The sequence below is a fragment of the Athene cunicularia genome, assembly GCF_003259725.1.
Source record: "Athene cunicularia isolate RWA chromosome 12 unlocalized genomic scaffold, athCun1 chr12_part1, whole genome shotgun sequence".
In the NCBI taxonomy this organism is placed as follows: Eukaryota; Metazoa; Chordata; class Aves; order Strigiformes; family Strigidae; genus Athene; species Athene cunicularia.
The window spans coordinates 457,767-482,051 of NW_020799116.1; the positions used below are offsets into that span (position 1 = coordinate 457,767).

Below are 24,285 nucleotides of genomic sequence, written 5' to 3' on the forward strand. Positions count from 1 at the left end.
GGGGGGGGGGGGGGGGGGCAGTGCAGCAGGTGAAGGAGGGTCCTGCTCAGTTTGTCCAGCTGGTGCATTGCACTGGTTTTGTGCGCCATTGCCTTTGCAAGGGGAAAAGAGCCATTTCTGAGCTGCAGGCATTTGTCTCACCCGCAGAGTGATGCAGTCGCAGTGCCCGGGGATGCTCCTCACACCCAGCGCCCAGCGGGGAGGGGGGCAGTGAAAAGCCCTGGGGGTAGGAAGTGGATGGAAAACAGCCAGACTCGCCCTGCACCCGGGGGTGCCACGGTGCCGGTGTCCCAGCCATGCTCCACGCCTGCAGCTGGAGCTGCTCTCGCTCACTTTTGTCTTGTTTCTGTGCTGAAGGGCCCTGCTGTGTGCAGGACAGCCCTTAAAGCGTGAGGCAGGGCGCTCTGCCCAGCACACTGCATCCCTCCCCCGCGCTTGTCTCTGCCCCAACTCCATTCCAAGCTGTGGCGTGGAAGGATCTTCCCCCCAGATGTGTCTGCAGCTGGACCAAACCCTGGCACCAAACCCAGCGTAGAAGTGCACTGGCTTCTCGTTTGTAAAGCTGCAGCGGAGGGGAGCGCGGCGGCGGGCGTGAGGAGCCACCCTGCGTCTGCACGGGGGCACAGGTGGGACGGGGGCCAGAAGCTTCCTGGTGGTTCTCCACCGACCTTCCCTCGTGCCGCAGATCGAGCCGCTGCGTGGGCCGTTGGAGGGGGGGACCCTGCTGACCATCCGCGGGAGGAACCTGGGCCGACGCTTCAGCGACGTCCTGGGAGCCGTCAGGATCGGCAGCGTGCACTGCGCGCCGCTGCCCCACAGATACGTCGTCTCTGAGGCGTGAGTGCTGGGGGAGCCAGGCAGGAGTTCCCTGTCACCCTCCTGTCCCCTGCCCCGGCCTGTCCCCCATCCTGAACCCCCAGGAGGAGGAGGAGGAGGAGGCGGCCGTGGGCCCCTCCGCCCCCAGCACGACAGATGGCCTTCTGTTTCCCACCGCAGGATCGTGTGCCGGACCGGAGAGGCTCAGGAGGCGTTTTCTGATGTGGTGACAGTTAACGTGAGCCGGGAAGGGAAGTCCAGGGAGCGATACTCCTACGTGGTGAGTAGCTGCCACACGGGTGTTTCTCTGGTGATTCCTGCGCTCCTTAAAACAAGCCTGCAGCCCCCACACCCCCAGATGGCCTAGCAGAGATGGTCTGTGACAAAACACGTCAGGGCCCTCGTGGAGCAGCTGATGTGTCCCCTCGCCTGTGGACACCAAGCGAGGTCTGGCAAATCCCAGCCTGAGCCTGAGGGACAGGGCTGTGGTCAGGGTGTCATCGGGCACCACCTCGCCCCCAGTCCCAGCTCCTGCAGTGTTGCATCTCCCGTCCTGCCTGTACCGCTGTTTCTCCTGCTTTAAAGAGGAGATCACTTTTCTTCCTCCTCTTTTTCTCAAGTGCTATTACGACCTGTGAGATTTTTTGAGGCTTGCAAAGTCTCTCTGTGAGATGTAAGTGGACTCACATTATTTAGAACTGGTACTTTTTGCTGCTGAGATTGTCTTAGTTTTAGCATGAGAATAATGTGTAGGGATTAGACTTGAGCTATCCCCACATCATTATACAAAGAAAAGCCCTTTGTAGTGTTGTAGTGTGCCATCTCACAAAGATAACTTTAATCTCTATAAATCTGAAAGAAATCTCTGCATCTCCCCGCTACCAGCAGCCCCGTCTCTGGCTAGACGCTATTCACGGGCAGCCCCATGCGTCCAGGGCGAACACAACAGGTTGGGTGCCGAGGGCACGCTGTTTACTTGGAGCCTTTGTGCTTCTGCTGTTGCTTCAGCTGGGGAAGAACAGACTGTGCTGCAGTCTAGTGGCTTGAAAGCAGACGTGAGCCCCAGGAAATGACATTTGATTCCTGGTAGCCATTGTGAAGAATTTAGGGCAGGGTCATGGAGTGTAATCCCCCACCCTGTAAGCGATCACGTGTGAGGTGTTCGGCTCGGGGGGGTTACCCGGGGTGCAGCAGCTCATGGGGAGGGGGCCGTCGGGCGAGGGCACTGCCAGGCCTGGCTCGGCGGAGGTTCCCGGGAGGACGTTTGCTCTGGGACCTGTCCCCTCCTTTCCAGGTATCCACGTTCACATCCAGAACATCTTGGAGATCAGTATCTGGCGTGGAGCGAGGTACTGCGTGGCACAGGCCTTGGCTTTGGGGTCTCTGGCGTGCTGCCGCCAGGATGCGCGTGCTGCCTCGGCTGCGCCGCCCGCTGCGGGGCCATGGCCGCGCTGGCGAAGGGGAGGAGGCCCTGAGAGAGGGAAGGGGCTGGGCGGCTTCTTCGCCGACTTTCAGCGTGCAAGGAAAAGCCCTCTCAGGAAACACCTGTAGAAGCGCTGAACAAAAGCAAGAGCAGCAAAAGCCAGCCACTGGGTTCAGGCCGGGTCCGTGGCAGCTCCTGCGCAGGCTCAAGGAGAAGGCTCTGCTCCGGGAGCGGGAGAGGAGCCCTTCTCTGCTCGGGCGGCACAGCCTCGTGTCTGCGCATCTCAGCAGAGCTTGGAGAAGAGGCGAGAGCGTGCCCTGCTGCGTGCAGACGGAGCGAAGCTGCACCACGTGTAGCTGGTGCTGTGTTCTGCACCAAAAGTGGCTCCCACACCATTTGCAAACCAAGTAACACCCTGTAGTTTTCCTGATTCTCCTTTCACGTGTGATGGCCTGAAGATGGAGTAGACTACACCATGCAAGGCTGGTCTTGGTGAGACCTGAGCTTGAGCACTGATAACTCTTTACCTGAAAAAGTTTCAGAGACTGTTAGAACTGCCCTTGCAAAGAAGGTCCTTTGTAAAATACCAGATATTGTTTGTGTGCTACATCTTGCAAAGTCCCTGTTAGAAATATCTAGAAGAGACAGAATTCAGCTGTAATTCTGCTGAGGAGGAGGGAGAAACGTGATCGAGAGACTTCTGCAGGACATTATAGCAGGCTATGGATGAGTGGAATTTGCCAAATGAGCTGATTTTGCAGAAGCTGTGATGGAGGCAATCAGTGCTGGTGGTGCACTGAGAGCTGTAGCCACTCGCTCTCGCTGAGGGGAAGAGCTGGGGGGCTTTGGGGAGCATGAATAATCCTCTCTGCTGTTGTTGTAACTGCACATTTGAATGCATAGGTTAGGGGCCAAGGGCAGGAGACAGATGCCTGCAGACACTCAGAGAAATACAAATTGACAAAATGAATCCTGTGGAAACGTGTAATGATCAGAAACAACAGAGGAAATGGCTGCAGAGCAATAAAGCAGTCTGAGAGTAGGACAAGGGCAAGGATAGCTATTAATAATCATGTTTGTGTGCTAGGATTGACAGGGAAGGGCATTAGCACCAGGCGGTGCGGAGCAGCTTAGCCCGTGTTCCCCAGTCCGCCCCGGCGCGGTTTTGCTTGGCGGCTGCAGCGAGGGATGGGCTGTGGTGGTGAGCTCCAGCCACCTCCACCACGTCCCAGCGAGTCTCGTGCCTCCAGGGTTGGCGGTGTCTGACGGGGAATTACCAAGTGCCTTATGGAAGGGTTTTGAAATAATTATTTGCTCTGCCCTTGGTGTTCTATTCAAACTGGAGCAGGGAGGTTGCCCAGCAGACTCTCCTGGGGTGCTCGGTGGAGCAGACACGAGGGTTCAGCGCTGCATTAGTTATCAAAGCCTCACGCTCATGAATCTCAGGAAGATTTCAGGGGCTGCAAATGCAGATAACACACATGCTAATTTCTGCTGAAAATGGAGAGAGGCAAAGTGACTTCCCCCTTAGTTCCCGTTGCCTCGAGAGATTCAGATTTGAAGCTTCCTTAAGAAGGAGTTTGATATTCAATTATCTAGACCCAGGTGGCTGTTTTCACAGATCTCAAGGCCATTATCCAGCAGGGCTTTAGCATTATCTTCGCATGCAGGAGGAAATGGATCTGGAAGGGCAGAGATGGTGGGACCTGGAATGAATGAGAAATTTCCTTTTTCTGATGGACCTTGACCTGTTGCCAGCTCTGGACCCTCCATTGGAAATCTCAGGGGACCGATGGGATCCTGGGCTCCAGATTGGACTCATGTTCACTTATTGTCAGAATTTAGGGACTGCAGAGAGTCACAGAGGTTTTATATGATCACGCTCCTCAGCACTTTTACCTCTCCCCTTGTTCTGAAACCCTGCCAGGGGAAGCTTTTGCTGTGCTGCTGTTTCAGAGCCTCACCGTCCTGGATACTTAAATTTACTGAAGTGATTCCCACGTGCAGTGTGGAGTATCCAACTGTGAATTTACCAGGCCAGAAAACAGATTTCCCCTTTGTTTTTAGCTTCCCGTGGTGCAGTCCATAGCTCCGCTGAACGGCCCGAAGGCTGGAGGAACCAGAGTGACCATCAGAGGCAGCAAGCTGGACGTGGGCTCTGAGCTCCGAGTCCTCGTCAACAGCTCCAAGCAGTGCACTGACCTCAGGTGGGACGGGGCTGGGGGCTGGCACTGAACGACTGACCAGAGCCGAAGCATTAGGAAGGCTGATACTGTCCCCGGGAGATCGGGAAGAGCTGGGGTGTTGGTGGGGGCACCACTGCCCGGGCTGCTGCGCCTCGGAGCGTCCCCAGCGGGCCGGCGGTGGGGCAGCGCGGTGCGGCTGCCTGGCGCAGGGTGCGCGGGTTCCTCTGGCCGAGCGACCACCCTGGTGTGGCCGTGACGTGGTGGCAGTGACCATGTACCGTCGGCAGCACACTGCCAGGCCCCTTGGGTGGTCTGGGACTGGGTCCAAAACCCTCGGAGCGAGGTAGACGTGGGCTTCGTTCCCACGTATGCCAGGGCAGGAGGCACCTGCACGCCCCGGGTCCCGCTGCCGTGGCAGCTTGCTGGTCAGAACAAACCCCTGCTGTACGTTCCCGTCTTGTCAGCGGGAGGAAGCAGGAGCCTGCCCTTCCCCTTCAGCTGCGGGAGAAATCGGTCTGGCAGCCTGGGACGGTGTTTGCTGAGAAGCGCTCGTTAGTAGGCAGCGTAGTTAACACCTGCCACCGTCCCGAGGGGCAGCTCCGGCCGCGCTCCCCGGCCCTGGCCGCGCTCCCTGCCGTGCCTCTTTGAAGCTCTCCTGCCTTTCCCCGTGCAGCCGCAACGACAGCACCATCACCTGCACCATGCCGTCCGCCGAGCTCACCGCAGCCGTGCCCGTCTGCGTGCAGTTCGAGAACAAGTCTTGTGCCAGCTACGACATCATGTTCAAGTTTGAGAAGAACCCTGTTATATCAGACATCAACCCTAAAAAGAGCCAAATCAGGTGAGATCCCTCCCCTGGGGGAAACAGCCAAGTCTGCCAGGATTTGTCCTTCCTTCTGTGGCCTTTGTTGAGATCAGACTCTTAATTTTTGCTGAATGCAGCAGTGAGCAGGGCTCTCCCATCCAAGCGCAGAGCTGATCGGAGTATCCTGGTGTAGCCTGCTCCAAGCTCGCACTGTTTGTGCTTTAAGCCACCCAGATGCTGAGCAGATCCTGAGCAAACTCTGTGTCCGGAGCCCCAGGAGTCACTGGAGCACAGCTGGGAGGTTGGGCACAGCACCGGGGCCCTGTGCCATGCCACTGTGGCATCATGACTTCATCTCAGAGCTGGCACGCGTCTGCATCTTCAGGGCCAGGCTGGTGGGACAGGGTCCTGCCGGGAGAAAGGGGCTTTCCCAGCGCTGGGGTTTGACACGCTGCCTGGCGGGCAGGTACTGCAGAGGGCTCTCGGGGGGCTTCAGCATAGCCCATGTTGCCGCGTTGAGGACATGGATGGAAGTCAGGCTCTGTTCTGTGTACACCTGGTGGGTGCTTTAAGGAGGTGCAGGTGGGGGGCTCTGTGAGACCCTGAGGATTTTTCTTGGCAGTAAAACTGCTGGAGGATGAGCTGAGATTTGTAATTTTGGATTTCAGCCTTCCCCAAGGTCACAGTATTTCATTTTTAAAGCGTGTTGCTTTTAATTTCACGTCTCTCCATGGAGCTCTCAGGCTCCTGTTCCTTTGGATACCACGGTGAAATCCCACCTCCCCCAGCTGGGGAGCCTGGAAAGCCCAGGACTGACCAGGAGGCCCGCGAGTCCGGCGCCTGCGCGGGCAGGGCCGCGGTGTGAGCAGCACACTCGGGCAGGAGCAGCCGCAGGCTCTGACAGCTGGGTCCCGCCGGGTCAGAGCCCCGTCTCGGCGTTCCCAAGCACCCAAGCTGCGGGCTGCGGGAGGGTTGATGGCAAGGCACAGCAGTGACTCAGCCAGCCTCAGCTCTGACAGGCTCCTGAACCGTGCTGAGTGGTGAGAGCAGTCTCTGGACACGGAGACAGGGGAGGGATGACACTGCCCATATTCACAAGGGAAACTACCAGGGTATTTCTTCATCCCCTTAGTCTGCTTTCTTAGTATTTACAGCAGTTTCCAAATTTCAGACCCCTGGGAATGTGACTCTCTTCAGACTGCTTGTGTAGTCTGGCTGCTCCAGTGTGTTGCTGGGCTGCTGACCATGGGGCTCAATAACTTGTGTAAAAATTTAGCTGGATCTGATTTATCTTTCTTACCATATTGCTGAAATAATGTGTGTAAGCAAAGTTTTAAATGAAACAGAAGTCACAAACCGGTCATCTGCAGATGTGACAGGCTCTTAGTTGGAAACTTGGGTCATAACTGCATGGCAATATCGGCAGACTTCAGAGAACCTGACTCTCAGGGCCTTGGGCCCAAAGTCACTGTGTCTGGAGTGGTCTTTGCATAACAGGATTTAAGCCCTGACAGTTCCCTGACAGCTATCCCAAACGGATCGGTGTGACAGGGAGGAAGGGGAGGTCAGTCCGGGGTGTCGCTGCTGCTGTCCAGGACAGAGTGGCGGGGCCGGTTCCCCACCCCTCACTCTGCCTCGCGGTCCTGCGTGCATCAGGGCCCTCTCCTTGCTGTCGTTAATTGACTGCACATTGAGAGGCCCATGCTTCACATTCCCCAGGCAGCGGATCCAAAGCACAAAACAGCTTTCACATTTTGATCTGCAGCAGAAGTGTCTGGGAGATGCAGGATCCCTGTCAACCCTAAAGGGGTCTCTTCCCTGCCCAAGACTTACAGTTCTCTGCGGGTCGCTGTGGAGCAGGGGCAAGGATCATCTCCTCGCCCTTGCTGGGGGGGTTGGAGGTTAAGCTCTTACACCACCAGTGGCCTGGGCAACCTGCTGTGTAAGCAGGTAAGCAGAGGCAGGCTGCTCCTCTGGCGAGTGGGAGTAAAGGGGACAGTTTTCTGCTGCTGGAAGAGCCCCCCCGCCCTTTCCACTGCAGCAGCTGCTGCTCCTCCTTCCTTCCCTGATATCTTGGTAGCGGGGTGGATGCTTGCTCTAAGGAGGGAGAAGATTTGGCTGTCAGGTTACATTTTCTGCTCAAGCAGCTGGGAAACATCCCTGGGAAAATGGCAGCAGGGAGACCCTGCCGTCGCACCCCGCTGCTGTGTGGTCCTCTGCAGTCACTCTCTCTTTCTTCCCTTCTCCTCCAAGCGGGGGCAGGACCATCACCCTGGAAGGAAGAGGCTTTGAGCTGGTCCAGAACGTGTCCATGCTGGTCCGTGGCATCGGCAGAGAGCAGACGGTGGGTGTCCCCGCGGGGTATTGCGCGGTGACCGGGAGCTGGGCCGTGTGCCCGGGGCCGGGGGGCGCTCAGAGCGTGAGCCGAGGCCTCGGCCCCTGCCACAGCTTGGGCTGGCGCGGGGCTGGGTGGGAACACTCAGGCCATCGGAGTTTGATGTGTGTGCTCTCTCCTGCTTTCAGAGCTGTAGGGTTCTCACCGACACCGTGATCACCTGCCCCTCTCCAGCTGCCTCCAACGTCACTGCGGGGAGCAAGCCCGCGCCCGTCGACTTCTATCTCAACGGTCGCCTCTACGCGGACGACCGTCCGGCTCTGGACGAGGAGATGTACCCCGAGGAGGCCTTGCACATCAGCAAGTTCAGCCTGGAGTACTATGCCGACCCCCAGTTCTTCACAGCCAAGAAAGAGAAGTGGATCAAGCACCATCCTGGCGAGCCTTTAACCCTGGTCATACACGTAAGAGAGTGGCGCTTAGAGCTCTGCCTCTTCCCCACGGGGAAGCTCCTCGGTCCCAAGTACCAGCCCAGTGACAGGAGGGAGAAGGGGGTGGGTGCGGAGTGGAGAGGCAGGAGCTGTGTGGGAGCAGGATGCTGCACCCGCATCTCCCATCGGCAGGAGCCGCAGCCTGGCCTCAGGATGCCCTTTGAGGCACACGGCAGAGAGCTGCGTTTGAAGGGGCTGTAATAGCAAGAAGCTAAATAAAATACTGGACGTATGAAAAAGAATGATAATGCACTGGCCTGACATCAGGCAGGTACTCCAGAAGGTCCTGACAATAGCTATTTATTCCTGCAGAAACAGGTCATGCATTCTTCTCTTTTGGCTACTGAATTGAGCCCCCTTAACAAGGAAGTCGGGGTGCAGCGATTGAGTGGCTCGGACAATGCGCAGTAGTAATTCAAAGGCCATTGTTCAGTGCAGGATATCCTCACTGGTTGCAACGTGCTTCAGAAACACACTCCCCCTTTCTCAGGGCCGCAGACGCATCCCCTGGCTATCTCCTCTGCTGTACATCCTTCCGCCCTCCCAGGTGGGCGCTCAGATCCTTATCTGCTGGGCACAGCCAGGGCAGATCAAAAGCAGATTTTTCCAGGTTCCATGAGGGGCTTGCTTGTCCCGTGCCCCATGCTGAGTGAGGAATGGGAAACAGGAAAATGGGGAATGGCCCCATTCAGGGCTTCCTGTGGAGCGCTGGAAAAATGTCCTTGGTGAGGGAGAGTCCCCCCAGGTCTGAAAAACAGCAGGGAATACGGAAAGTAAGGCAGGAAAATCCACTGCAATTCCAACCGCCGCTCTAAAGACTGACATCCTGGTTCTATTTTTGTCATTAGAAAGAGCCTGACAGCCTGGGCCTGGAAAGCAATGAGTACCAGGTGAAAATTGGCCTTATCTCGTGTGAGATCCAGATTGTTTCGGACAAAGTCATCCACTGCTCTGTCAACGAGTCCCTGAGCACCTCAGAAAGGCAGTTACCAGTGACGGTGAGTTCCCGGAGCCTCCCTGCTCCCGGGGTGACTCGCGGGTGGGACGCAGGGGCCAGCGGGGCTGACGCTGGCCGGGGGCTGCCACGCTGGGCCAGCAGCTGCCTCCTGAGTTAACTGGGCTGTGAGCTGCGCGGGGCAGGATTTTGTCAGTTCTTGTAAGGCGCTGTGAAATCCCAGGCATGTGAGGTTTTGTCACTTGCAGTAATTTTCTTTCTGCCCCTCATGGGATACGTTTGGGGATTTCCACAGGGTTTGCAGTCAGCTGGCTGCCTCCTGCCAGCAGGAGAGCTGCAGGCGGACACGAGGGCCCGACCCTTCCCAGGCTGTGATAAGCCGCTGGAGATGGGTCCCTGCCTGTGACCGGGGAGGGCAAGAGGCCGGAAGGTTTCCTGTTGCTTCCCAGGGGCTGCCGTTTTGTCACTGCAAAGGGTTCGGTGTTCAGGGCTGTTGTTCATCTGCAAAATCCACACTACTTTGTTCCTGTCCTTTTTTCCACAGAGGGCTTGACTTAACTGCTCTTCTCGCCCTCGGTTTCCCTCATGTCCTATGTGGCCCATCGCCGCGCAGGGGGGTGGCTGTGGCTCTTTGTATCTGGAGAGAAAATGCCTCCATGGCCACGTTCTGAGAGCCTGCAGCCCCCCTCCCAGTCCGTGGCTAACAGTGAACGGGTGGGAGCCTGCGGCGGGGACTGGAGGAGGAGGAGGAGGAGGAAGGCTGCAGAGGGGGTTGAGGAGGCTGTAGGCTTGTGCTGCCCAGGAGAGGGGCACAAATTCACTGACAGGGTTTTCCAGTTTGTTGGTTACAGTCCATGGTGTATGAAATTGTGATGCAAACTGGAAACAGGGAACTGCAGAAGTAGCAGAATTTCCCAATTCATTTTAATGGAAATTTTAAATGGGGTAATTTTGCTTGTAGAGAGAATTGAGAAACAGGGAAATCCCTTCGGGGAAGAAGAGGAATTCATGAGTTTGCTCGCCTTGGTTTGGCATGAAGCGTTCAGGACAATGCCCTGGCAGGTCCCTGGGAAGCAGTGGAATGATACCCAGCCCTGCAGCATCACACAGCTGTTCAGAGTGCACCAGCAGCGAGAGTGCAGCCACACAATCAAGGAGCGTTCGTGTCTGTGTGTACTCACTAAACCCTCATACATGGTTTGAGTTATCACTCGCTGGCCACGTCGCGGGCAGCAGCTGCCTTTCACATCCTTGGAGGAGCTTTGGTGGGACAGGGCTGGACCCGCACAGGGGTCGCTGCCGGCTCTGCCCAGGGACAGCTCCCGGGGCTGCAGCAAACTGCCCGGCCGAGGCGGGTCCTCTCTTCTGGCGAGCTGTTGCGCCTGGTGTGAGAGCCCAGATCTTGTTTCGAGGGTAGGGCTCACATCTGCGCTGAGCGCGGCGCAGGAAAATGGCCCCTTAAAATGTGCCCTGCTGTTGGTCTGAATTCTGACTGTGGTCTTGGGTGTGCCTGTTCTGTGAAGGTGTTCTCGGGCCAGGTCCGTGTTAGCAGGTTGCACCGCGCAGCAGGAGCCGTCTGTGGAGAGAAGGAGCAGGTGGTGAAGACGGGGCTCCTGAGCCTCCCTGTGTTTAGGGGGTCACTTTCGAGTAGCCCTTTTGGGCGTGCCTGAGGTGCGCTGGGGCTTGGTTTTGGTCCAGTTTAGAAGTGCCAAGGGGATCCCATTCACACCCTGGGAGGCTGCAAGACGGATCCATCCCGTTAGGCGGAGCGCGGTTCCCAGTGACCCCCGAGGCAGCCCTGGAGTCCTGCCCAGCCCTGACAGCTCTTCCCGGGAGCAGGGTGTCCTCGGGCCCCCCCCACGTGCTGGTGACAGGACATGTTGCTGTTGAACCTGCAGCCTAATTAATTCCCCTTAGAAAAAATTGCATGGAGTAGACCTGTCAGAACAAACAAGAGAAGCTTGCTGAGGCCTTCAAACCCATTTTTGTTCATGACTAAACTGCTCAAACACTGAATTAAAGAGCAAGCATGGGTTTTTCTCCTCTGGCAAATGCAAAAGTTTGAGCTGGTGGGAAAAAAAGACTCAAAACGCATAGAGGACTTGCCTCATGGCAGCATTTCAGATGAAAGGGGTGGCGGTGTCGAGGCCAGGCAGGGTGCTGTGCAGACTGTCAGACGAAGCGCCGCAGATGCTCACGCAGCGCTCGTGGCTCCCTGCCGCCATCCCCACCTCGGCTGCCGGCGAGGGGACGGAAGCTCTTCGTGTCGGACACTGCCCGGGGGCACCACCCCAGAAACCACCAGCGCCAGCGTCCGTCTGGGCTTGGAGCTGCGGGGCCGGGCCCTGTGGTCCAGCGTGGGGTGGGAGGTGCTGGAGGTGCTCCCGAGCTGGGGGTGGCAGCCGGCGCTGCCCGCGGCAGGACAGTCCCTCCTCTCCTGCCTGCGGAGGGAGCGGCTCAGGGACAGACCTCCAGGCTTGCCCGACGCCTGCGGCTGGCAGCACCGGTGCCCTCGCCAGCGCTGCCAAGGGCAAGGGCCTGGATTTGCTGGAGGGCTGTGCGCTGCGCCGTGTCCGATGCGTGGACGTGGTGGGAAGGGGCTGCTTGTGGCACTGAGCTGACTCCGATTTAACCACAGCATCTTTCCCGGAGTGCTGTGACACAGATGTACTCATATGATTATTCTCTCTTCTTTCCTACCTCATTTCATTTTTTTTGCTGAAGTTTCTCTCGCTTCTCATTCCTTGAGAGAAGTGAAACTGGCATTTCCAGAAGTGAAAGACTAGTGTGGTCATGAGTTTTCCTTATCAGATGATGCTGTTGAACCTTTTCATCCCAGGGGCCTAGAGAGCCGTTTATAAACAGCAGGGAGCAAACTCACCAGCCTGCCTGTGATGTGTGTTGGCCTCTTCCCTTCTGGTGATCAGGAGACCGAAGGACTGAGCTCAAGTGGTTTGTGCTGTGTCACAAGAAGTACAGGTTGGGAGCAGAGCCAGCACCTCCTGACACCCAGCCCACTGTTTTAGCTGCAAGATCATTACTCATCTCTGGTCCCATTATTATTTATTTTTATTCCCTTACTTTATTTGTATTTCAGAGACTTTAAGGTTTATTTGCCCTCCTTCTCCTGAGTGGCAGCAGTTCTGCTTTTGGAGGAGAAAAGATTCAAAGGCTTTTCAGAGGCATTACGAAGTCGGATGATTAGTGGAAGTGGTTTTCTAGTAAAAGTAGTCCGGGCAGTCCTGTATGGGAGGGTGAGCTCTCTAAGAAGGGGTTGTCTCCTGCTCTGGGGTGGGTGCGGTGGGGCCGGGCCGTGGGCTGGAGCCCTCAGCTCTGCCACCAAAGCCCTGTGCTGGCCCTGGGCTGGGCACGGCTGCGGTTCTGCAGCCTGCTGTGAGCCAGCCTCGGCCTTCCACCAGAGCACACAGGACGGGAGTTGGGCTCTGCTCAGACATGTGGAGTCCCCAAGGCCCAGCAGTGAAAGCCCGGCCCAGCCCAGCCCAGCCCAGCCTGCAAAGCCTGGGGGCTGAGCCAGCGTTGTCAGCGCGTCCTTGGGCGAAGGGCTGCCGAGCGCTGCCCCGGGGTCCCTCCTCGCTCGGCTGCGCAGCTGCCACTCAGCTCCTGCCTCTCTCCCTCCTCTGTCCCTCTAGATCCAAGTTGGAAAGTTCAACTACACAATCGCCATGCTGCACCTTGGGGGAGGAGAGACTGCAATCATCGTCTCCATCGTCATCTGCAGCATCCTGCTGGTCCTCTCGGTCGTAGGTAAGGGATCCGAGCCAGGAGTGTCCAGCTGTGCTGAGGTTTTTTCTCATTGTGTGTGGAGGGGTGAGGGTGACTCACTCGTGTGTTAGGAAACCTCCAAGTGCTGCAGTTGTGCAGCGTCTGAAACTGGTCTGGGTGCAGCAAGTGGCCACTGTACAGGACCCAGCCAGTACCCAGGATCAAACCTTCCTGCAGGGCGGGGCGCTTGCTGGCTGCGTCCCTGCTTCAACTCTGTGACTTGAGCCTGTGATATTTATAAACTTACCGTTTTCCCCCAAACACTCAGTAGCTACTATAAATAAATAAAGCAGGGTGTGAGAAACTGGTCTTGGACTGGCAGTGACTGGAACAGGGCTGGCTCACAGGCTGTCCCAGACCAGGTCCACCCGCCCCGAGGTCCTGTCGTCAGTGACAGCCAGTGACAGGTGCCTGGCAGAGAGGATGGAGGACAGAGCAGCGTCCTGAGCTGCGCATCTGGAGCAGGCACAGCAGTTTGCTCACCTCGCTGGAAGCTCTGCAACACACCTGTGTCCTTTGGCTAGGGTATCTTCTCATTGCCTGCCCAGAATGACTGTGCGGCGAGAAACCTGCCAGTTCACAGAAAATGAGGTGTTTCTAATAGGGATTTGATTTGTATTTAATAAAAGTTATAACGCACACTATTTATTAAATGCACCACCCATCATTAGAAACATATTTCTGGAGGCACGAGAAGACTGTCAGACATGAACACTGTAATACAGGTGGTAAATGTCTTAAAATCTGTATCTGTTAATCAGCTGGAATACATTCGTATGCAGTTAAGCTGAATATAGACCTAAATTGAAGATGACAGTTACAGCATGATCATTAAATTCCAGCTGGATTTACTTATTTACAGATAATCGACAACTGCCTGATCAGATACAAGGCTTGCTGTAGGTGTTAAACCAACACTGAGTTTAGCTTTCTGCACCCGTGTCAGCAGAGGACTGCTCTGATCCCAGCTGCAGCTGCTCCTAAGCCCTAGTCCAAAAGGCTTGTTCCCTTCCTCTTTTCCAGCTCTCTTTGTGTTTTGCACAAAGAGCCGCAGAGCTGAGCGCTACTGGCAGAAAACCCTGCTCCAGATGGAGGAGATGGAGTCGCAGATCCGGGAGGAAATCCGCAAAGGTAAGTCACCGTGCTGGGCTCTGAGGAGGAGCCAGCGTAGGAGGGAGGTGACAGAGTAGCAGGGTCGAAGCTGTTCACCTTCTGCTCTGTAGAAGTTCATAGAATTATTTACAGCAGAATTTTGTTGTCGCCGTTGAGCTCCGACAGGGTTTGTGAGTGCGGCTCGGCAGCTGGCAGCGTGGCTCTGCTGCAGCCTTGCTGCCTGGCTTGGGCAAGCCACTGATCTTCAGTGCCACTGGATTCCCTGTCCCAGGGTTAATGGCCCTTGGCCGCGTCCGGGGGTTGCTTGAGGGCCCCACTAATCTTTAGTTTGCTTTTCCACTGGGTGCAACAAGAACTGCAGCACTGCAGGGCACGGGGAGACGCAGTCCGCGCGTCCGCCGTCCCCGCGGTGCGTGGCTGGTCCTGCCCTCCCGCGGCCGGGGTGGCCTCTGTCGCTGCTGATGTACGGTGCTGGCGGGTAAACCCGACCGCAATCTGCTGCTCCTCAAGAAAACCCCGCGTCAGCCCACTCGAGGGAGAGGCTCGAGGAGGCAGAGATGAGACATGCCGTGTTTTTCAGTGCCAGCCTGCTTACTGTCTCAGCTGGTGGAGTATGGGAGCTCTTACCATCTGCGGGTCTCTTTGTGTAAGGTTTTGCGGAACTGCAGACAGACATGACAGACCTGACCAAGGAGTTGAACCGCAGCCAGGGGATCCCGTTCCTGGAGTACAAGCACTTTGTCACCCGGACATTCTTCCCCAAAGTAAGGCGATGCCACATTTCACGGTCCCCTAATCACTCCCAGGTCCTTCCTAACCAGATCAGGACTCTGCTTTCTCTCTGCTAAAGGGTTATCGCAGCGTAGCGAAATCATTCCAGTGTTATATATTTAGTTGTCACATATTTCAGCCTCAATTATTGTCAGAAGCGGAGCAGCAGCTCCCGGGGCGTGAGGTAAGGTCGGGCCTGCTCGCCCCCAGCAGGAGCCTGGCGGCAGCTCCGTCCCAGGGGTCGCTCCGGATGCCATTGGACACCCCCTCCCAAAGAGCAGCAGGTGCTGGGGCCTCCCCCAGCTCCCCAGTGCCACCCCGCGCTTTGGCGGAGGCTGAAGGCTGTTTGGGGCGAGGGGGCTCTTTGTCCCGGGCAGCCTGCCGCCGGCCCCTTAGCTGTCCCTGCGCCCCCTTTCCCTGCTCCCTGCCGAAGGCTGGGTGCTTGGTGCTCCCCGTGAAACGCGCCGTGGGCGCCCGCTCCCCGTCTGTCTCTGCAGCGTCCTCCAGGGCCGCACCAGACGCGCCGGTGCCGTAATTCCCGTCACCGGCTGCTCCGCTCTGTCGCTGCGTGCCCTTAACAGCGGCTGTATTTCACCCCTGAGGCAGTTGCATTTCAGTGGTGAGGAGTGAGATGATGATTTATGACTGCGGAGTGTTTCATTAGTAGTTATTACTCAGGTTTTTAAGTTATCCAGACTCTATATATCTGCACACTAGAGTCTTTAAGATTCAGACTGCTGTATGAATGTTAGAGATTTAGACATTTTTCCCATCTGTTTCAAAAGTTACATATGTTAAAACACGCAGTACTCCTCTATTTTGACTCAGTCTTCTATAATGCTTTCTCTTCTGGGATTTTTCTAGCTGTCAAATTAGTCTATTTGCAGTCTCCCTACCCTAACAGCCTCCTGTCTGTGCAGACATCTGCCTCCCCCCGTTCTAGTGGTGTTTGTTTGCTCATTCAAGAGGCTCTTGCAAAGTGTTTAAAGGCTTTGTAAACCGTACCAGCGCGTTTCTTCATAATGGGTGGTCCTCGGTCCCGATGACACGTCTGTCCGTCTCGCTGCGCCGCGGCAGACGCGGAGGCCGTGGCCGGGTGCCGCCGCCCTCCCCTAACGCTGTGCTTGGTTGCAGTGTTCCTCGCTCTACGAGGAGTGCTACATCCTGCCCACCCCGCAGCTCAGCTCCCAGGTGGGCTCCCAGGTCCAGGAAACCCACCCGCTCCTGGTGGGGGAATGGAAAGTGAGTAACCCACGAACAACACAACGCATGCTCCGGGGCGGGTGCTAACCATCCTCGCGTGTGTTGACAGTGCCATGCGCTTTCTTGTGGTGTGTGTGGGACGCCTGATCACTTGAAACAATTAACACATCCCAGCATCAGCTCCGTGTGGGAGAAGGCAGATCTCGGAGCTGCTCTCGCATTGTCCTGAGATCCTCCCCGGCTCCGCTGTGGGATTTTCCTCCTGTGTGTATCCTACTCTGTGTCACTTCCCTCCCAGACACAGTTCATCCTAGATGAGATTCCTCCACTCAGGGATGTGGTAAAAGCTGCTCTTGTCCCAGAGCGGGGTTTCAGTGGAGAAGAAGTAGGAATTGGAAGAATCAGAGTCTTGCTTAGGTTGGAAGGGAGGTCTGCTTAAACAGCTCCAGCGAGGTGAGGTTGCTGAGTCAGATATCTTCAAGGATGGGAATCCCACAGCCCGCAGGGAGATTTAGGTTAGATCTAAGGATTCTCCCCTGTAAGGGGGTGAGGCCCTGGCACAGGCTGCCCAGAGAAGCTGTGGCTGCCCCCTCCCTGGCAGGGTTCAAGGCCAGGTTGGATGGGGCTTTGGGCACCCTGGGCTGGTGGAAGGTGGCCCTGCCCGGGGCAGGGGGTGGCACTGGATGGGCTTTAAGGTCCCTTCCAACCCAACCAGTCTGTGATTCTGTGAATCTGTGAAAAACAATAAGCAGGGTTTTTCTCACTCTGCTTCTAAATTTTTCTTTAGATCCCTGAAAACTGCAGACCCAATATGGAAGAAGGAATCTCGCTGTTCTCCACCTTACTCAACAACAAGCACTTTCTCATTGTGTTTGTCCATGCTCTCGAGCAGCAGAAGGACTTTGCTGTTAGAGACAGGTATGAGCTTCAGAACCAAGGGCCTGGCAGCTGGAGGAGGCTGGTTTATTCCTTACCTGTAAGCGATCCAGCCCGTGTCTGGAGCTGTGCATTTCCGTTGAAGGTTGAGTTGCACTTGCCTCCTACTTTTCTATTACAAGAAAAAGAAATACTTTTTCTATTATTTATATTTTCTACACATGGCCATAAACCTGAAGAGCACCAGAAGGCCCAATGAGTGACTCGCTCGTGAGCGCTTGGGTCCCTGAACACTTGGTTTACCAGTAAGAGGGTGCAAGCTGACCCACGGTCCTGCTGCACTGAAAGGGGGTTTGGAGTTTAACACACTTGAGAACACTCATGGAAGTTGTGTGAAATGCTGCCTTTCTGTTTTGTTGGGGGGTTTATGCCGTTTGGCGGTTCAGTCTTGCTGGATGGGTGTGTGAGTCCTGCCCAATCCTGTGTTTCAGATGTAACCTGGCCTCCCTGCTCACTATTGCGTTGCACGGGAAACTGGAGTATTACACCAGCATCATGAAGGACCTCTTGGTGGATCTGATAGATGCTTCGGCTTCCAAAAACCCCAAGCTGATGCTGAGGAGGACGGAATCCGTGGTGGAGAAGATGCTGACCAACTGGATGTCCATCTGCATGTACAGCTATCTCAGAGTAAGAGGAGCAGATGCTGCTGTTGCGGGTGCGAGTTCGGCTCAGCGAGGGGTGTGTGGGGCAGCCGAGGGCCTGAATACCTGCCAGCATTGCCGCCTGAATGGTCACTAATGTCTGGCAAACTCCAGTGTATTGAAAGGTTCAAGTGTGGAAAAGTTTAGTTGCTTCCCCACTTCTGCCTGGGGTTTTGGTGAGCTCAGCCGTCTCAGCAGGCCTTTCCCAAGGCCAGAGCACGGACTCGTGTTTGCACCGTGCTTGAGAAGGGAGCCGTAGGGGAGTTGGACAAGCAACCAGAATGGCTTGAGGTTTTGGAAAGCGTTCCAGTTATTTGCTGTTTTCTCTGACCAGCTCGGCAGCCGTGGGGGCTCTCCGGCCGGTGCCCGCTGGCGGGGGGGCTCCCGGCTCCGCACTGCTGGGCGGGTGGGAGCAGCACAGGTGGGGTGTCTGTCCAGACGGTAGCGAAAAGAAATATATTTGGCATCTCGGAGCACATCAGCAGTCCATCTGCTCAGTGCTTGATCTCCAACGTTTGCCAGTTCTGGTTGGAATTTCCCAGAAGGATTGAGCAATAACTTAATTGATTCCACGGCAGTTAATTGGAGGACACCCCATTTTACCCACAGGGGAGAGCCTTGAAAAAGCCTCTGAAAAATCTCTTTTCCCAAAGTGTTTGCTATAGCCACAGAAGCAATATTGTATTGTCCTCATACATATCATAATGTCTTCTGATCTCAGCTGATGATCACTTTGTGTCCTAAAGCCTGTGGTTTTGTAGTTCATAATCTTTCATTTTAGCTCCCACAATTAGCCAGTATAATGAAAGAAAAGTTTCAGGAGCGAATGAGGTTGGCTGTGCCAGTGCAGCACAACTATCCAGCCTGTAAGAGCAGAAAACTGTGAATTAGTGATTTTTTTTTTAAAACTTCAGTTTTTCTGCCTGCAGTTAAACCATTGGAGAAAAAAAGTGCTGATCTCTCCTTTTGGAGAGTGGAGACCACATGTGAGGCATCTGATCCAACTCCAGTTTGTGCTAAAAATGGACATTATGCAAGAAGGCTTTCTCAGGGGGAAAAAAAAAAAAAAAAAAAAAAGAGGAAAGAAAGTTGAGTCTTATCATGTGGGCCTAAAGACTTGGGCACGTTATGGAGCTAATTAATGTCGAGCTCTGGAGTGCCAGCGCACTGCCCTTCCCCGGGGCGCCTGGCGGGGAGGGACCCGTCACCACAGGCTTGTCCTGGGCCGGCAGCGGGGCCAAGTGGCCGTCCCCATGGCCACGGGGTGCTGGGGCGAGCTGTGAGCCACAGAGGGGTCCTGGCAGGGGCTGGCAGTGCCCTCCCTGCTTCGCGGGCTCAGCCTAAAGCCGTGGTGGTGAAGGCAGTCGTGGCACTTTCTATTTCCCATTTCTGAAAAGCAAATGATTTCCATACTAGAGCGTAATGAAGAGTTGGTTTCCAGGAGGTTCTCACATCACGTGTGCTCCCCAGTGAGGGCGGGGACCTGCTCAGAGGAGAGTCCGCGCTGCCTGCTGAAATGGGCGGGAGAGAATTGGTCAGCCAGAAATGTCCAGAGCGGCCCTTTGACTGTCCCTGTGGGACACGAGCTCAGCTGTGCAGAGGGACGGGGGTCGGTCTGGGTCGGTGGAGCTGGGACCTTCCTCACAGCACAGCTGAGCTCAGAACCACCGCGGACAGACAGACGGCACCTCCTTGTGCAGGGCTCGCATTTAAATACGAGCAAGAGTCAGACGCCTCCCCTGTGCCTGGCATTCTCTGGGCTGAACTCTGTTGCCTTCAGAGAGGCATTTCTTGGTTAAAAAAAAAGGGCTGCCTGCCTGCCTGTAGCACTGGTCGGTCAGACGTGTGACGATGGGTCTGGTTTTCATTCCTGAATTATCCCCATTAATCACAACATCTATTTGAAACAGCTGCTGCAAAGGTCCCTGCCATTGTGCAGTGGAAAAATTCCAAGTGCTTGTATTTTCCCTTGTAAGTCAACGCTACATGCTCGAAACATTTGTTTTGTATTAATGCTCTGCCTAACAGTCCATCCATTTGTGTTTTGGGGGAAGATGATTTGAAGGAGCTGTCTTCAGCTGGGAGGGAGCTGCAGGCCACAGTCACTAGTGTTCTGAACATGTGGAGGGCACCTGAAGGCGACGGAGTGGCCACTCTAAAGGGGGTGGGTTGGCTCTCTGTGTGCAGGAGACGCGATGAAGGACGAGCAGGAGGCTTGCTGCCTGGGCCTGCACTCAAGGGGAATTTGCAGCACTTGCACAATGACTGCAGACCTCTGTTTCTGCAGGACCGAGTGAGAATCATAGATAAAATGGTCCATGTCTCTGCTTTCTGCTACAGCTTTGGTGGAAAATGCTGAAAAAAAAAGGCCTGCCTTCCCCATGAGATACCGTGGTGCTGTTGTGCCTGGTCCCTAACAGCATCAGGGACCAGGAGTTAAAGTTAAGGTCCTGGAATTCAGGTTTTAGGTCTGGGTCCAAGCTTCCCAAAGTGTAGCATGTGGGATGGAGCTGAGGTTTGGTTCTTCACAGAATGCAAATAGATAATCATCCAAAATTAGCAGGCACTTGGGATAAGCAGCTGTTTTCTGTGCTTTTCCCACCCCAGCCTCACCAAGACACTTTGGAAATGGCTGTAAAGTGTTCCTGGGAGGACATCTCCAATGATTTGTCAGCCTTGTTAATAGGGCAGCAACATGTGAATCTAGGCTGTGCTCTAAACCTTTTCTTTTTCCCAAGCATATAAAACCCAAGCCCTCCCACGCTCATCGTGCGTGAAACAGTTCAAGTAATGCCAGCCTGAACTGTGCTTTCCATTACGGCAAAGTTATTTCAGTGCCCTGGGTAGCTTTAAGAGCCTGTAACAGTTCAGTCAAAAATGAAAATGAAGTCTCATTAAAATACCTTCACAATAGGAGGAAAAAAGGCCCCAGACTGTGTTTTTTTAAGTATTTTTTTGTCCTGAATCAGCACTGATCTCTTCTAGTTAAACTTCCTTTCTCCCAACTAGCCAAATCCGAAGACAGTTTTGATTCATTTCCAGACGAGTTTTCCGAACAATGCTTGAGGTTTCCAAGTTTGCCATTTTATCTCTAGTCCCTGACTGCCAGCCCTTCTTTCCCCTCTTTGAAATTTGCTGTCTGATTAACACTTTTGCAGATTTCCACAACATCCCACAGTTCCTGAGCCTGAAAGCCAAAAAGCCGAACAGAAATAGTATCTGGGTGGCGGAGTGCTGGCCAGGCCTGGGGCCGATCCTGCCCGTGCACACTGCGGTGGGTCCGAAGCGCCCGCGCGGCCCCGGGCTGCCCCTTCAAGAGCGGCTACGGGAAGGTGCCGCACCGCCAGCCCTGGCCCGGGCAGCCTGCGCTGCTTTCGGGCTGTAACGAGCTCCCGTGCCGGCAGGACCCGCGCTCTGCTCGTGTGTTTGGAGGCGGCCGCGTAGCCGTTGGCAGCCCCCTCGCCTCTGGCTGGGGCCAGAGCTTCCCACGGCGGGGACGGGGCAGGCTCCACAACCCCGCGCTGAATTTAGCCTTGGGCTCGTCCCTGCCGTGTGCTCACGCACGTCCCACAGAGCAGAGTTCCCGGTGGTGGCAGGGCCTGTCAGCGCTTCTGGTGCAGGGTCAGCCTGGCGGCGCGGGGGCAAGGCAGGTGCTGCAGCCGGGGATGCCCCGTGCCCGCGTCATCCCCTCGCCGGTGATCTCCTGCTCCTGCCTTTCTCGCAGAAACTCAACTCTTCCTTATGTCTTCTGACACTGCCACCACCGCGTTCGCCATCCTCAGCTTCTCTGCGGCCCCACGACCTCTCATCCTGCCCTGCTTTCTGGAAGCCGTGCTGCCTCCACGTCCCGCACCCACAGCTCTGCCTCTCTGCGCCCCTTTTGTGCTGCGTGCTCAGAAGGAGCATTGCAGGGAGCCGTTAAACCCGGGCAGAAGGCCCGAGGAGCTTCCCCGTGTTCATAAAAAGAGTTGCCCTCGGAAAAGAAAGCGGGTGCACCATTGGCACAGATGGTGCGTGCCCACCTACAGCCCTGCTGCAGCGTCTGATCGTCAACCGCGCCGAACGCAGCCAAATCAAAACTGACATCAAATTAATTGCTTTAGCAATTATAGGGCAATTAGAATTAAAGAATGACCAAGTCTTAATTAAGAAGCAGATTGAACAGGATTTAGCAGCTCCTAGCTGAGAAATATCAAAATCATTCGATATCTGTTGTCTTGAGTTGGATTTCAGATGGCAGGAGTGTTTGTGCGGGGTGTATGTGATGCTCAGAAAGTACATAAATGTGCAATAATTTGCACTTGCCTCATGGGAAGGAAATCACACATGAACATTAGGGAGAATGGGATGTACTCCAGTACTGAAAAGTTTCTTAAGAAAATAGCTTGTGTTTTACTTGCACATCAGCGTAGCAGGCAGAAGTGGCTCAGAAATCTGGCGTTAAACCGTGCAGCTGAACCGCATCACAAATAGCTGGTCCCCGTTGTGTTTTGTGTTTTCACTGCAGCAGCGTCACAATTCACCTCTCTCCCATAAGATGAAGTTTGATGAATGTAAGGAGTTAAATGGTGTGTTTGCTCGCTGTCGCATGGGAACAGCTTGTTGACCCTGATCCTCTCTGTTTTGCTGTGTTCGGGGCTCTGCTGTGGTATGACAAGTATGAACACCAGTTCCCAGAGCCACAGCACACGCAGTGGGCTCGCTTCCATGGATTTCAGTGGCAAAGCAGGCAGCGCAAGGAGGCGTTCAGCTGACACCTTCCTGAGAAAGCTGGGCGCCCAGATGTCTCTGTAGACACGGATTTTTGTGCGCATCAGCCCCATCCTTGCCCTGCTGAGCGCAGTACGCTACAGCCTGCGCCCTGTCAGATTGCAAGCAGGGTCCCTGTACTGGGGTATGGCTGATTCTCCCTGAAGTTCATGCGTTATTTCACATGTAAATGAATGCGCGTTTGTGTTTTGCTGAGCATTGTGCATGCACAGACCCACCAACAGAGCTATGCCTGTGCCCCTGCGCTCTGCACAGCGCCCGAGCACGCCGCCTGCGAGACAGCCCGAGCTGGCACAGCCGGCCCGTGGCGACCCACAGCCCCGCGGCACCCGCGGCGGGAGTTGGAGGGGCTGTGTTGGTGCTGACAGTCAGTTCACCCTCCCTGAAAGTCGCCTGGGGCTGTTGTTGGCTGTTACGGCCTCATCCCCATCTGCGCTGTCACGTTGCCACGAGTCTGGAAACTTCTGAACAGCCTCAGAGAGGTGCTGGTGGGAGCCGGGGCACCGTCGGTGTTTGTGCTGAGCCTGTCCCCGCCACGCACTGGAAGGAGCTGCCACCACCGGGCCCAGTTTGCTGACGTGTCTTTCCCTCCCCAGGAGACGGTCGGCGAGCCCTTCTTCCTGCTGATCTGTGCGATCAAGCAGCAGATCAACAAAGGCTCCATCGACGCCATCACGGGGAAAGCCAGGTACACCCTCAACGAGGAGTGGCTCCTGAGGGAGAACATCGAGGCAAAGCCGAGGGTGAGTACCCGCGCCCCGCGGCTCTGAGCCAGGGGGTGGTTGTGCGAGAGGCTGATCTCACCGACCGTGTAACCGACAGACCCGCACGGGCACCGCGCCGCTGCCGAGCTGTCCCTTGGTGGGACACCCGAGTAGCTCAGGTGAGGGGTGGAGCGAGGTGAGAAAATTTGTTGTGCCACTTTCAGAGAATTAAAGCAAGAGGTTTACCCTTCCCGGCCAGAGCGTCCCATCCCGAGCAGCGGGAAGGCGCTGGCTGTGGGAGCGAGTCCTGGGCTGAGGCTTCGCCCAGGCCCTCGCCGGAGTGGTGCTGAAGAGCGGTTCTGGGCGAGGAGAACAGGGCGGAGCAGCGCTGTGCCTGGGAAGGGCTCAGCTCCCTCCAGCGCCTGGGTCAAATCCTGCTTTCAATTACCTGGCACAAATCTGGAGCAGCTTCACCACAGTCAGTGGGTTACCCCAGATGTGCATCACCGTAACTCGGAGCAGGTTCGAGCTCCACGTCCTCTGCAGATTCCTGTTACCAATTGACCTGTAAATTTACAGTGCAGAGCGAGAGGGGTTACCAGCGGGGCGCACAGTATTAGCTTTCTCGGCAGAAATGGTAACTTCATAAGTCTGAGCAGGGGAAGCACGGCTGCTTCCTCCTCCATAGGAAGAGAAAGGAAAGTATGAACAGGGTGTGTTGGAGGAAGAAGAGCAACCACAGGGTCAGTGCTAACTCCCCGGCTGTCGCCCACACTGCTGGTACCTGAACCGCAGCTTTAAAGCACACCGGTACAGTCTGTGAAATAACATCTTCCTCTAATGCTGGGGAGCAAACGGGACTTCACCCGTGCACGGACAGTGTTCCCAGGCAAGGATGCTCTGTCCTGGCACTGGGAGGCGGCATTTGCAGAGGACCCTCCAGGCTGTGAAGATCGCGGCCACAACTGGCGTGTGACCGGGTGTCCTTAGAAGAGGCGGGGGGAGAGGCCGCGCTCGTGGCGTTTGGCACCTGGACTCTGCCTCTCCTCGCTTCGCTGGCAGGGCAGCCTCTCCCGAAAGAGGAGAGGGTTGTTTATAGGAAGAGAGTTGCTCTCGTTGCCCTGCAGCTTTCCGCTGCGGTAGCCGTGCATCGCTGCGGTCCCAGCAGGCGCTGGTGGCAGCCTGCAGCCCTGTGCAGCGCCTTGGCCCGCGGTCCCGCACGCTCTCGAGCAGGTTCCTGGGTGGTGCTGGTGGTGGGCTCCAGTGTTGCACAGACCTACGACGTGCCTAAAGCTTGTTTAAACAAAGGAGCTCAGCCTATTGTGTCAGGGAGAGGCTGAGCAACGAGCC

General features: G+C 55.8%; 1 protein-coding gene across 1 annotated transcript in view; it reads left to right on the forward strand.

Annotated features, from left to right (window-relative positions):
* The window catches only part of PLXND1 (plexin D1), a 45,085-nt gene that overhangs the window by 12,569 nt on the left and 8,231 nt on the right, over nt 1-24,285 (forward strand). The window contains exons 7-20 of the mRNA XM_026857524.1: nt 686-837; nt 997-1,096; nt 4,307-4,446; nt 5,099-5,266; nt 7,484-7,574; nt 7,754-8,029; nt 8,905-9,054; nt 12,662-12,776; nt 13,818-13,925; nt 14,559-14,671; nt 15,813-15,920; nt 16,669-16,799; nt 17,249-17,447; nt 22,828-22,974. Of these exons, the coding sequence (XP_026713325.1) occupies nt 686-837; nt 997-1,096; nt 4,307-4,446; nt 5,099-5,266; nt 7,484-7,574; nt 7,754-8,029; nt 8,905-9,054; nt 12,662-12,776; nt 13,818-13,925; nt 14,559-14,671; nt 15,813-15,920; nt 16,669-16,799; nt 17,249-17,447; nt 22,828-22,974 (1,998 nt within the window). The remainder of the gene's footprint in view (nt 1-685; nt 838-996; nt 1,097-4,306; nt 4,447-5,098; nt 5,267-7,483; nt 7,575-7,753; nt 8,030-8,904; nt 9,055-12,661; nt 12,777-13,817; nt 13,926-14,558; nt 14,672-15,812; nt 15,921-16,668; nt 16,800-17,248; nt 17,448-22,827; nt 22,975-24,285) is intronic.